Source organism: Hemitrygon akajei, chromosome 7, assembly GCF_048418815.1.
Source record: "Hemitrygon akajei chromosome 7, sHemAka1.3, whole genome shotgun sequence".
NCBI lineage: Eukaryota > Metazoa > Chordata > Chondrichthyes > Myliobatiformes > Dasyatidae > Hemitrygon > Hemitrygon akajei.
The window spans coordinates 31555471-31570459 of record NC_133130.1 but is presented as its reverse complement, the minus strand read 5'-3'; the positions used below and the strand labels follow the sequence as shown (position 1 = coordinate 31570459).

At 38.6% G+C, this 14989-nt stretch overlaps 1 protein-coding gene across 3 annotated transcripts in view; it reads left to right on the top strand.

The window, feature by feature from the left end:
* The window catches only part of LOC140730328 (regulator of G-protein signaling 7), a 463821-nt gene that overhangs the window by 427990 nt on the left and 20842 nt on the right, over positions 1-14989 (top strand). For all 3 annotated transcript variants that reach the window (XM_073050595.1, XM_073050593.1, XM_073050594.1), the window contains exons 13-16: positions 950-1060; positions 4792-4917; positions 11041-11227; positions 12894-12983. In XM_073050595.1, the coding sequence (XP_072906696.1) occupies positions 950-1060; positions 4792-4917; positions 11041-11227; positions 12894-12983 (514 nt within the window). The remainder of the gene's footprint in view (positions 1-949; positions 1061-4791; positions 4918-11040; positions 11228-12893; positions 12984-14989) is intronic.

Here is a 14989-nt window from a genome sequence, read left to right as displayed (position 1 = left end):
TGGACATTTGCACTACACGCTGCATCCGCAAAGGAAACAGCATTATGAAGGACCCCATGCACCCCTCATACAATCTCTTCTCCCTCCTGCCGTCTGGGAAAAGCATTCGGGCTCTCACAACCAGACTATGTAACAGTTTCTTCCCCCAAGCTATCAGACTCCTCAATACAATACCGAAGCCTGGACTGACACCTTGCCCTATTGTCCTGTTTATTATTTATTGTAATGCCTGCACTGTTTTTGTGCACTTTATGCAGTCCAGTGTAGGTCTGTAGTCTAGTGTAGCTTTCTCTGTTTTTTTTTTACGTAGTTCAGTCTACTTTTTGTACTGTGTCATGTAACACAATGGTCCTGAAAAAGTCTCATTTTTACTATGTACTGTACCAGCAGTTATGGTCGAAATGACAATAAAAGTGACTTGACTTGACTTGAAGTGTTCTCCTGCATTTCTTGTACTGAATAAGCACCTCATTTATTCTGACTTGCCTATACCTGCCAGGCATCTCCTTTTTTCTCTTAACAGGGGCCTCAAAATCCCTTGAAAACCAAGGTCCCATACATTTGTTATCTTTACTTTTTATTCTGTCAGGGACATACAAACTTTGTTCTCTCAAAATCTCATTTTTGAAGGCCTCCCACTTTCCAAGTACACCCTGTCCAGAAAACAGCCTGTCCCGATCCACACTTGCCAGTCTGAACACATCAAAGTTAGATGGATAAAATATTCACAAATCATAGACATATTGTGCTGTATACTGTATCATGCAGAAAAGATTTAATGTCTCTTCTGTCATATTCACAGAAACTCCAGGAACAGTCATCTTTATTTGAATTTCTTATTGCTATATTTGAAGACCAATTAACCCTTTATTTAGAAACCGTAGTAATTGGTATGATAATCATGCATGCAGGATGCTTTTATCTTATGAGCTGTTTATTTTGATTTTAGTCTGATAGGATACACAGAGCAGTATATGGAATTTGATCCATTTCTCATAAGCCCTGAACCTTCAAACCCGTGGACGTCTGATGACATTTCCTTCTGGGAGCTGGAAGCAAGGTCTGTCTTTACTTTGCTTCTTCTACTTGAAAAATGGCAGGCATTCCTTAAATTCCATAAGCTGAGTAGCCAAAAGTTTGTCTACCCTTGAATGCATCAGGTTTTAAAGGAGCTGTATAAATTTAATGTTGTTAGATAAGTAATTCAAAGTTTTAAGAAACCTTTGGTTTTACATTGTACCTTGCCTTTCTGCATTCTTTTCCAACACAATGCTTGTTTGTTTGTTATTCCCTGTATTGCACATCGACTAGATAAACTGCTGCTGAGCACAGACAGTCTGTGTTGACTCCTTCAGCTTGGAAAGACTTCAATTTTTATACTGCACTGCTAACTTTGAACATTAGAATACTTACTAGATAAATTTTTATACATGTATCACATTCTAAACAACAAAGAAATCATTGAAATGTTTTCAGTTACTTCAAATATGAGTTCTCATTAGAGCTGGGATTTCATACTTACTGATAGCAAGAGAAAAGAACTGATGCAAAGTGGTAAATTATGCACTTTTACTACCATTCATTAAAGTTTTCTTTGTTCTGTATCATTTGAAAATGTTTGATGGTTCAATAAATTGACTGCAAGTGATATTGATCCATTTCACTATCCAAACAGGTCATAATGTTTTCCATTGACTTAAATTAGAGTGAAATCTGTAGGAACCAGATGTAAATGTTCAATTGCATGGACCTCCATATCTGACTTTAAAAAATACTCACTCCAGTGCCCTCCACTGGAACATGTGTGCTTACATCAAACAAGGATATTGACAGGTGTTATAATATAAAGTCAGTTGAATTACCAAATTACAGCTGTATCATATTGAGTTAATTGTTTTGTGTGGATTACTTCAGACCAGGGACATTAAAAACTAAAGTTTTGTTACTTTCCTTTTCCTTCCCCGATGAAGAACTTTCAATATTGGTTAAACTATAGTAAAGCTTAAGTAGTAAATGTATCTGGTTTAATTGACCCAGACATTGGATTTTCTAAATTCTATTTTGCATACTACTTGTAATACTGCTATAGCTGAAGAATCTTTAGTCTCCACTTTGCTTGCTATATTAAATTCTATTAAGTGCATCTTGTTAGAGATTAGGACGAAAAGGTATCAAATCTTCTTAAATTTCTCTAAATTTGTAAAAGAAAGTAACAAAGTTTTTAATTCAAGGAAAGCAGAAACTCTTAATCTTGAAAAAGACACCCATGGCAGATTGAGATCCAGAGCTGTCTCACGAAGTGTCTCTGTGGAATGTGTGTTTAGATAAGTTGAGACACCGAGGTTCCAAAATTCAGATACTTCAGTTTGCTATTTTAATATCAAATGGATTCTGAGATAACAGGGAAAGCTTCCAATAGCTGCAGGAATGTTATTGCGTAGCTGCACTGTTTAAAGGATAAAGGGTCTGTGCCAATCTTCTGTGCGGAGAACAACAGGCTCCCCAGACCACTTCCTTAAGGACTTGTTTAATACAAAGGATAACGTAGTGGTCCTTAAAGGTAAAGATATATGTTTACCTCCATGTATCTCTCTATCCCTACACTGTCATATCTCCATACATTAAAAACTTGGTTAGAATTTTCTGAATATTTCTGAGTCCTCAATTAAACATTCCGACACTAAATGGAACAATTGTTCCTTAATCATAGCTTATATCATGCCTATAGCCAGAATATTTTAAAAGCATCATTTTATTAAAATACATTAAAGGATATTGTATTAAGAAACAGGATGTTAAATTAAGACAGTATATTTTGCTGCTAGAATGCCATTTATTTTGTCTATTAATCAATGGCATAATAGTGTTGATTGCTTAATTTAATAGATCTAATGAATAGGTTTAACTTTTTGTTACATAAATCTTTAAAGGAACCAAAATACAAACAGGTTCATTTATTTTCTAAAAATTGCCTGGAAAGTGAACCCATTTAATACATAATTTGCATGTAAAAGCCATTTCATTCATGTTAGATTGTGCTAGTGATCGTTCTGGGTCAATTAGCAACCATCATACAATAATCACAGTTCTGGATGCTCCTCACTTTACTGCCTCTGAAGTACACCCACTACCAGATGTTCATTGAAGTTTATTACCATCACTTCAGCATTTTACAAACAGAATTGAACAGGTGCATACCTGTGACCTAGACTTTTCATTACAGTAAATCAAGGTGTATACCCCATAGAGAATCAGCAAAGAGATGCAAATTAAAAGTTTTCCACAGGGAAAAGACAATTTGCCGACATTCTCTGCCCAAGCATCAGTGACAATGATCTCTACATCTCTACATTATGCACCTTAATGCTGTCCCCAGGTTATAAATATCTAACTGATCGATACACCTATGTACAAGCAAGCTCCCATTATATTATTAAATTCAAAAGTCTGACATAAGAGTATTTGCTTGTTGCTACGAGTGGCAGAAGTAGTTGTCTCTCTCCCTCCACATTTAGTAATTACCCATCTTCTGCTTTTAATTTCATTCATTACAATATTGTGGAAGTATTCTGAGTAATTTTCTGACTTAATAGATGAAATCTGTAAAAATGGACCCTATTTGTTACTCAGGGTAGTTTGTACTATGATAATTGTTTCTTTGATAAACTTATGTTGCATGTCATGGGACTGAATGAGGACACATCCTTTCCACAGAAGAGTGTGCACATCAGTTTTTCCTCAGCTCCATGGAAGCCTTTTATGGAAAGAGTATTTTCATCTCTGTGGTAAATGAATTAGTAATGTGGCCATTGCAGTTTGTGCAGAAAATTAGTCATTGAGAACAACTCAGAGGAAAATTGATGACAGGATTTCAGTTAAGAAGCCTCGTAATGATTTTTTTCTCTATCAATTCCCTGATTTTCTATGCATGTCATTCAATTGGTGTCAATTTACCACAGCCAAAAGAGAATGAACACCAATATCTTGCCAATGTAAACAAATAGGTGAGTTCAGGAAAAGTTGTTTTGTTATCAACCTTCAGATTTCTTCCTCTCGTGATGAACCAGAATTCTGCATTATTAATCTACACTGGTTTTCACAGTCGGTAGAAGGTAGTTTTTTTTCCTTCTCCCAGACCCAAAGTACCTGGATGAGGCTGAAAAATGGGTAGCACCTAGAAATCCATTCCGATTTTATAGGACTAAAAAGGATGTACCATTGTATCTGCATACTGATTTCAATTCCATTGACTCAATTCAATGTTTCATGTTGCTTAACACTGTCAGCCAGAATGAATTTCCATCGCATCATTGAAGATTATGAGGAGATCCAAGAGGTTATTCATAATGTTGAAAGGTTTTGGAAAAAAAAGGGAAAACAAATATCTCCATTTAGTTAGTGAGTTCATAACCAGAGGGTATAAAATAAGGATCAGCATGACAAATCCAGAGGGAGAAATCAGAGAATTCTTCTCATACAGAAATGCCGGATCACAGTAGGTGCAGTGGAGGAAACAGTTTCCAAAATGCATTTTAAAAGTAAAATGGATACGTATTTGGAAATTAAACATTTACCCATGTGTCGAAAGAGACAAGATGATGAAACTAAGTTATTGTACATTGGCTATCTTTCCTGCTTGCTGGGATTTTTTGTTAATATAAGAAATATGAAACAGTTTGAAATTACTGAAGATCCTATTAACGCTTGTAGTTTTTTGAAGCCCAAATGCACAAGTGCAACTTGCTGCTGTTGTTAATAACTCTTAAGAATCTTTACCACTTGTGTTTGCAGCAAGGAACCATACGGACAGAGAGTAAAGCGATGGGGTTTCTGCATTGATGAAGTTCTAAAAGATCCTGTTGGCCGTGAACAGTTTCTTAAATTTGTGGAGTCTGAATTCAGTTCTGAGAACCTCCGGTATGTACAGCAGCATTCTTCCAGGGGAAAGTGACCAAACTAATATCAAAACTGTCTATCCCTAGTAAAATCCTCTCAGAGCTTACATGAAGTCCCCAGGGCCTAATGGTATTTAACTCTGATTATTGAGAGAAGCATAGGATGCGATTGTTGGGAACTTGATCATGACTTTTGTGTCTTTCTAGCCACAAGTGAGGTCCTGGAGGACTTGTGAGTAGTTAATGTTTTGTTATTCAAAAAGGAAATATGGATAATCCTGGAAACTATAGACAATGAGTCTCACACCATTGGTAGGAAAGCTATTGGAGGGATTCTTAGGGAAGGAATTATGAGCCTTTGAAAAGCCATTAGGGAAAGTCAGCAATGTCTTATCCAGAGCAGGCCGTATCTTACTAACTTGATTGCAGATGAGACAGGCTGTGACAGAACTGTGGATATGTCAACATGGATTTTAGCAAGGATTTTGATAAGGCCCCTCATGGTAGGCTCACTGAGAAGACTAATATGCATGGGATCCATGGTGAATTGGCTATTTTAATTCAGAACTGGCTTGATCATAGAAGACAGAGGGAAGTGGCCATGCATCTGTTTTCTATCCGCATTGTGTTCTGTGTTGCATGTTTATTGCGTTCATTATAGTAGTTAGTCATGTGGGTGTGGGTGAGAAGATTAGTTACATAGTCATGCTTTTTTCTGGGCAACTTAGAGTTGGGGACAGTTAGGTGTCATATCTTTTGTTGACTGCCTAACTTTGCTTAATTACATTTGAAATTTTTTAAGGACATTTAATATCGCTGGCTTTAATTCCATAAGTTTTGTCGTTTCAAGATTGTGTGCTTTACTCATTGCTAATAAAGGATCGAATACATTTCTTCTACTTTTTTGAACATTATTATTGGATTGATCAGAGGGCGTATCACATTAGGATAACTACCCATGTAGAACCATTACCCTCTGTCTTCTGGGACCAGAAGCGGCATTGGTTTGTTCAAGTTGCCAATACAGTGGTCAATGAGATTTATTCTGTCTAGAGGTCAGTGACTAGTGGTGCTCCACAGGGATCCATACTGCAAACTCTGCTGCTTGTGATTATGCATAAATGAACTGCATGAAAATGTGAATGGGTGGGTTAGTAAGTTTACAGACAATACGAAGACTGGTGATGTTGTGGATAGTGTGGAAAATTGCCAAAGGATACTGTGGGATACAGATCAGTTACAAACATGGGCAAAGAAAAGGCAGGAGAAGTTTAGCCAAGCCAAATGTGAAGTGTTCACTTCGGGTCATCAAATGTAAAGTGACAATACAGTACACTGTACAGTGCTGATATGCAGAGGGATATTGGGATCCATGTCCACCCTCCCTGAAAGTGATTGCACACATTGATAGGATGGTTAGGAATTCATATGGCATGCTTGCCTTTATTAAATTACCTCTGTTGCAGCTTGATTTAGTGGCACAGTAGCGTAGTGGTTAACACAATGCTTTACAGTGCATACAACCTAGGTTCAATTCCCGGTGCTGCCTGTATGGAGTTTGTATGTTCTCTCCGTGACCGTATGAATTTCCTCCAGGTGCTCCAGTTTCCTCCGTGGTCCAAAGACATACCAGTTGGTAGGTTAACTGACCATTGTAAATTGCCCCATATTTGGGCTCGGATTAAATCGGCAAATTATTGCGTGGCATGGCTCAAAGGGCCAGAAGAGCCAATTCCCCACCATATCTCAATAAAAACAATAAAATAAAATTTAACTCTGGTTTGGCTGCATCTGAAGTAATACAGTCAGTTCTGGTCATTCCATTATAGGGAGGATGTCAAGACTTTGAAGGGGACACAGATGAGAGTTACAGGCTGCTGCTGGATTACAGGGTGTGTGCTGTAAGATAAAGTTGGGCAAAGCTGTGTTGTTTTCTCTGGAGTGGCAGAGGCTGAGGGGAAACCTGAGAGAAATTTAATATTGTGAAAGGTATAGTTGGTACCTTCTTTCCTATGCTCAAAATATCCAATATGAGAAGGCATGCATTCAAGTTGAGAGGAGGGCAAGTCTTTTTTTGTACAGAGAGCAAATGGTGCCAGGGCTGGACTGCCAGGAGTAGAGGTGAAGGCAAATATGATAGAGACCTTTAAGAGATTCTTAGAAGGGCACATGGATATCCAGGAAATGGAAGGATATGATAATATACAAGCAGAATGGGCCAGTTTGACTGGGCACTTCATTACTAGTTTATTTAATTCAGCACAGCATCATGGCCAGAATGGCTTGTAACTGTGTTGTACTGATGGAAATCCTATGCTGATATCAACTGCATATTCAACAGCATTGTGCTACTAATGCACGTTTTTCATAAAGTTCAATTTAGCCTAATCTGGATCTTTGATCGAAATAAGCCAGAGAGAGATTTAAACTTAGTCAGCTCCACCATGGGCACTGGCATCATAGTGTCAATGGAGTGATGACTCAAAAGGGTGACATCCAATATTAAGGACCCCAATCACCCAGGTCATGCCTTGTTTTCATTGCTACCATCAGGGAGGAAGTACGGGAGCCTGAAGGCACACACTCAGCGATTCAGGAACAGCTTCTTCCTCTCTGCCATCCTATTTTTGAATGAACTTTGAACCCATGAGCACTACTTCACTACTTCCTCATTTCTATTTTTGCACTATTTATTTAACTATTTTATATATTATTTTTTACCATAATTCTCATTTTTTCTATTATTATGTATTGCATTGACAGCTGCCTCAAAGTCAACAAATTCCATGAAATATGCTGGTGATACTAAACCTGATTCTGATTCTGATTATCAAACACCAAGTGTTTTTTCAATATCACCTTTACTTACATGAGATGAAATGCTGGAAATGGATTTTCATGAATCTATTGGGCTCCTTCACCCTGTAGTTTGAAATTAGAATCTCTGGAACTTCACTTGTACCAGCTGTTGCTCCAGAATTCTTAAGAGGAAATAAAGAAAATCCTTGTGCATGCATGTTCACAACTACTCCAAAGGGGTGAATCTACTGACTTCACAGTCTCTTCATTGGGATTGACTGCCTGGACCAGCAGTAAAGATATGTTTATTCAATGGGAGTTTAGATCCTGAGAATGGAAAATAATGAATTGATGATAGATGAATGAGTTAGTACTTTCATTGTTCCAGTGTTTGTAAAAGACAAAAAGATTGGGAATATGATAAATCCAGAATCAACTGAAAGAAAGGTGAGAAATACTAAAATAAACAAATGAAAGGAATTAGTTCTGTTGAGACCACATTTGGAATATTGTGTTCATTTCTGATCATCTCATTATAGGAAAGACGTGGAAGGTTTAGAGAAGGTGTGGATGAGACTTAACAGGATACTGCTTGGATTGGAGAGTATGTCCTCTGAGGATAAGATACTGTGGGCACCACGCTAGCATGGCAGTTAGCACAGCACTGTTACAGCTCGGGGCATTCCAGAATTTGGAGTTAACTTCTGGTACTGTTCTGTAAGGAATTTCTATACATCCTTGCCATAGAATGCATAGGTTTTCCCTGGGCCGCTCCCATTTCCTTCCACAGTTCAAATTTGAACTGGGTGGGTTAACTGGTCATTGTAAATTGCCCCATGATTAGGTTAGGGTTAATCAGGGTTGTGGGGTTGCTGGGGCAGTTGTCATATTCCCAGCAGGGCCAACTCCATACTGTGTTGCTAAATAAAACTAAAGAAATATAGGTTAAGCACGCTAGTGTTTTTCTCTTCAAAGTGAAGGAAGATGAGTCGTCATTTGATAGAGCTGGCATAGATAAGAGATTTGATAGGAAGCATAGATCAAGCCAACACTTTTTTTTTCTCAGGGTGGAAATGGTTGATACAAGAGAGGGCATTTTAAGGTTATCGGAGGAATGTATAGGAGGGATGTGAGAGATAAGTTTTTTACACAGTGGTAGGTGGATGGTATGTGCTGCCATGGGTAGTTATAGATGCAAATATTTTAGGGGCATTTAGATAAGCACAAGGATGATATAAGAATGAGGACTATATGGGAGGGAAGGGTTAGATTGATCTTAGAGTCGGTTATATGGTTGATACAACATCATGGGCCAAAGTGTCTGCACTGTCCTATGTTCTAGTGAGTTAATTAGACTAAAATTTTCCCACAAAGTAGTAAGAGCTAAGAAGAGAGCACGCAAGCATCATGAAATAAATTACGTTACAGAAACTTACTGTGCTTTTTGAGGTATATTTGAAAATAATGAAAGTGTTCACCATCCACTTGATCTATGCCTCTTATCAATTTACACACCTCTATCAAGTCACCTCTTATCCTCTTCACGTCGAGACAGAACATTAATACCAGTTTGAAACCACAGAAACCCTGTTTTTAATAGAGAAATATTAAATAATGCAAATAGAGTAATGTAGACATAGAAACAGACTGTTTCCAGTCATTTCTGTTTAATTTCACTCCAGTGATGTCCTTTGGGGAATTTTATTACCGTGAAGGTGAAATATATATGGTCAAAAAATTGGATACAATATTAAACATGAACTACTTTGGATAGGAAGCAGGAGAATGACTTTAGCAGCTGGTCCTAAAACCACAAAATACATGTCTGGAATTAATAATTTAAGTAGATACCGAATTGTTGTTTAAGAATAGATTAGCTGAGCAGGCAGTTGAAAGGAAATAAAGGAGCATGCGTCTGGGGCAAGTACATGTGATTAGGCAAGCTGGAAGTTGAGTCAAACCAAGGCTTTCCCTGCTATGCAGCACTTTCAGTACATTTTATTTCTTGATCACATATGCATAATTTGCAAACTAACTACTGGTACACAGATGAAGCATCTCTTGATCAGAAAATTATCTGATAAGAGTTGATGCTCTTCTTGAACAACATACTGACAACACCCATACTGACTGTTTGCAGTACAGACTCAGTGGGCCAAATGGCTTAATTCTGCCCCTATGTCTTAATGGTCCTATGTTCTGTGGTCACTTCCTCACAATATATTGCTGATTATCTTTTAACTTATGTTTTCTCTCTTGTTCCATCTCAGTCCATATTCATTACTATACTATCTAGATTATAAACTCAAAACTGTATAATTGTTACAGTTACTGTATAAGTGTCTGTGACATTCTATGGCCATCATTGGGATCCTTCTCCTAGTCTCTTGTGCTATTTCAGGACATCTTGATGTTTTCTCAGTTAGGTGATGGGCTGTGTCATTAGCTTTTGCCTGAAATTACATAAAGGTACATCTTCAGCTAAGTCTTCACAGCAATGATCCCATCAAGCTTACTATCTCTGTCTGTTTCTCTTCTCATTTGCTAGAATGACATCTGAGGAAAGACTGAGTCTGTTAGGTTTATATTCAGTGGGAAAAATGAATGAGATTCTATCCTGTTTGACCTGTTAGAATTTTGTAGGTTTTTGTGAGAAGGAATCTTGTAGAAACATATAAAATCCTACAGGCCAATGCAGACTAAGCAGAAAGAGGATGGTCTCAGTAGGTGGGGAATCCAGGACTGGGGCCACAGCATCAGGATATGATTTACAGCTGGGATCAAAAGTTTTTTTCACCTGTGGAATTTCCTTCCACAGAAGTCACTGGAAGCTAAGTCAATATAAAGTGAGTAAATTTATTGTTTAACGCTGAAGTGATCCGGCGATATGAGGAAAGGGCGGGAACAAGGTACTGAGGTGGATAATCAACCAGGATTGTTTGGAACTAGAACTAGAGGGCATGGATTAAGGGTGGAAGGTGAAATGTTTAAGGGGAGCACTTCTTCACTCGAAGGGTGGTGAGAGTATGGATCGAGCTGTCGGCAGAAATGGTGGATGTGGGTTCAATTTCAACACTCCAGAGAAGTTTAGATGAGTACATGGATGTGAGGGGTATGGAGGACTATGGTCCAGGTTCATGTCAATGAGACAAGAGAGAATAATAGTTTAGCAAGGACTAGATGAGCAGAAGGGTCTGATTCTGGGCTATCGTGCTCTATGACTCTAACTTGAAAGGCTGAAAGGCCTACTCCCGCTCGGGTTTCTCACATTATCTCATTAGCTAACATTTGCTAACTCATAGCAATGCAAGCCGTAATAACAGAATATCTTTTAACATTTGAACAGGTTCTGGTTAGCTGTCCTGGACCTGAAGAAGAGGCCCATTCGTGAGGTTCCATCTCGTGTTCAGGAAATCTGGCTGGAGTTTCTAGCCCCAGGAGCCCCCAGTGCCATAAATGTAGATTCCAAAAGCTATGATAAGACCACACAAAATGTGAAGGACCCAGGAAGATATGCATTTGAAGATGCTCAGGTGAGCAATTTACATCGCTGAGGTAGAAAGTGCACATTATTTTTAGAATTGTCGCAGGAAATGTACATTGATGTAAGCTGCATGTGTCCAGGGAAAATAGGTATCATGCAGTGAATGAAGGCATGTGGCTATTACTGGATTACTCATAACCTATATATAATCTTCTTATCTGCATTATGAAACTGCACATTTTCTACAAGAAGGGAAATGATAGTAGAGCATAGATTATTTGAGTGGGGTCAGTAAATGCCATCATCCATCTTCCCCTTTCTTAGCAATCAAAAGATGAATCACCATAAGTGTCTCTTCTGAGATCTTTCTGCAGCCATTTCACGGGCCCATGAGTAGATTGCCAATTTACTCCTTTGTCCACAGAGTGTCACCTGACCCATGAAGTACTCCAAAACTGAGAGGATGATCAATCAAAGGTTAAGAAGAAGCAGAATGCAAATGAGGCAACACAGTGGAACAGCTGGTATCAATGTTGTTTTAGGGATCTATTAAACCTGGATACAATGGAAACCTCAGGTCTTGTTTGTGCAGAGTTTGACAATATGGGTTTCCTCCGAATGCTCCCACGTACTTATCCAAATTTTTTTTGTAAAGTTGTTTTTCTAAAAAGAAGGGGATTTAAAGAGAGATTAGCTTTATATTTCACATGTACATTGAAACATACAATGAAATGTGTCACATGCGGGATGATAAATACAATACAAAATGTGCTGGGAGCAGACCATAAGTGCTGTCATGCTTCTGGCCGCGACTTGCTAACCCTAACTTTAACCATATGTAACACACACAAAATGCTGGGGCAGCTCACCAAGCCAGGCAGCGTCTATGGAAAAGACAAAACAGCTGACGTTTTGGGCCAGGATCCCTTCATCAGGATCAGGAAGGGTCTCAGCCCAAAACGTTGACTGTTTACTCTTCTCCATAGATGCTGCCTGGTCTGCTGAGTTCCTCCATCATTTTATGTGTGTTGATTTGGATTTCCAGCATCTGAAGATTTTTTCATATTTGCCTGACTACGTGTATGCCTTTGGAAATGGGAGCACTCAGAGAAAACAGGGTGAACACACAATCTCCTTACAGGTAGCAGCAGGAATTGAATCCCAATATTTCAATTGCCAGCACTGAAAAGTGCTATACTAACCACTGTGCTACTGAGCCACCCATATTGTTCTACTTGCTTCAACCACCTTCTCTGGGAGCTCACTCCATATGCACACCACATTCTGCTTGAAGAAGTTACCACAAAGGTACTTCTTAAATCTTTCACTCTAATGCCCTACATACTGAGGGTCATTTACAGTGGCCAACTTACCCACCAATCTTGACAGCTTTAGAACGTGGGATAAAAATGAAGCACCTGGAGGTTATGGAGGCTATTTTACTGAAGTTATGTAACAAAGTTAGATAAAGACATCATGGGCTGAAGGGCCTGTACTGTGCCGCACCGCTTTGAATATCAGAAAATTGATGATATAAGGAGCTGAAATTGAGGCAGATCAGCCAGGATCATTGAGAATTGTGGGACAGGCTTGAGGGACAAAGAGGGTCATATTTTCTTGTATTCTTACAATATGTTCTCACTGTTAGACTTTACTATACGTGTGCTACATGATACAGCCTTCTTAAGTTTACAGCTAATATCTTGTTGTTTTAGGAGCACATTTACAAACTGATGAAAAGTGATTCCTACCCTCGTTTCCTACGTTCCAGTGCCTATCAGGAGCTGCTCCAGGCTAAAAAAAAGGTACTTGTTCGAAATTCTGTTTTGTTTGCACCTGACAAGCCTTTAATAATACACTGGAGATACGAGATAAGTGTTGGAGCAGTGGAAAAAAGCAAAGAAAATCATCTTTGAATTTAAAATGCCATGTATAATATTGGCTGGTGATTAAATCAGATTCATAATTTATCAATTTAATTTGCCTTTTGTTATTCCATTGGCATGTACACTCAGTGACAAGTTTATTAGGTACACCTGTACACCTGCTCATTAATGCAAATATCTTATCAGCCAATCATGTGGCAGCAACTCAATGTATTAAAACATGCATAAGTAATCAAGAGGTTCAGTTGCTGTCCAGACCAAACATCCAAGTTAGGAAGGAATGTGACCTAAGTGACTTTGACCATGGAATGATTGTTGGTTTCACACAGGTTGTTCTGAATATCTCAGAAATCGCAGATCTCCTGGAATTCTCACACAAAACAGTCTATAGAGTTTACAGAGAATGGTGCAAAAAAAAAACCCAAAAAAATCCAGTGAGAGGTAGTTCTGTGGGGGAAAATAACTTGTGAATGAGAGAGATCTGAGGAGAATGGCCAGACTGCTTCAAGCTGACTAGGAGACAACAGTAATTCAACCATGCTTGACAACAGTGGTGCGCAGAAGAACATGTCAGAAGGCACAACACATTAAACTTTGAAGTGGATGGGCTATAGCAGCAGAAGACCACGAACATACACCACAGGAGGTACCCAATAAAGCGGCCACTGTGTGTATTTCTGCAGCTGTTTAAACAACAGTGTGGTAGCAATAAAATTATGGCAGTCTTTTTCAGCATTCAGTAATGCTGATATCACTAAACAGCAAATTTAATGAAGAACTTTTGCAATACTGCATTAAAAAGAATATCCTAAAGCATTTTGGCATTAATGTCTGGCTTTGTTTGCTGAGAATGCATATTACAGCCATGTTCACCATTTCTTTTCATCTCAGGGTCCAAAAGCACTATGTGTTGGATCTTCTCCCTATGTGTGAGGCTCATTATTGGGAGAGATGTTTTTATAAAACTTGGCCTAAAGAATTCCTTATAAAGAGAAAAAAACACATTTTCAGATGGCTTCCCAATGTATCTATCTGAGTGTAGCCAAGGTCTCAGAGGTGGGAGTGCTGGTTGGGAATAGAACATTAGCCTCTTCAGCCAGTGAATTTCAGGGATTTGTGGACACATTAGCGGCACTCAGAATCGGGCTTATTATCATTAGCATACAGTATGTCATGAAATCTGTTATTTTATGACAACAGCACAGTGCAAGACATAAGTTATAATAAAAAATAAAATAAACAATAAATAAATAGATAGATAGATAGATACATAAATAAATAAAGATGAATCGTGAATTAAAGTCCATGGGTTCACGGACTGTTCAGAAATCTGATGGGCAGATGGGAAGAAGCTGTTCCTAAATTGTTGAGTGTTTGTCTTCAAGCTCCTGTACCTCCATCGTGATGGTGGCAATGAGAAGAAGACTTGTCCCAGCTGGTGAGGAGTCTTTAATGATGGATGCTGTATTCTTGAGGCACCTCCTTTTAAAGATGTCCTTGATGATGGGGAGGCTTGTGGCCGTGTCGGAACAAGCAGAGTCTACAACTCTCTGCAGTCTTGTTCAATCCTGTAAATTGGAGCCTTTTAGAAATACAGCATCATGAACTGCCCTTCCAGCCCAATGCCCTCATGCCATCTAATTACACGCATATGATCAATTACTAATGTCGCAAATGCTCCTTCTCATGGACCAGAGATTCCCAGGACTGCTTAAGGATGTTTTGAACAGTTGCTTGAATATATTTTTTCTCCATTCCCCTGCTAATTTCTTCCCACAATAGAGCTTAGATTAAAATATCTGTTTTGAGATTCTTACATAAAAATCCTGCCTACTGCAATTTTTTGAGGAAATTACAAGCAGGGTAGACAAAGGAGATGCAGTAGATGTGGTGTACTTGGATTTTCAGAAGGCCTTTGACAAGGT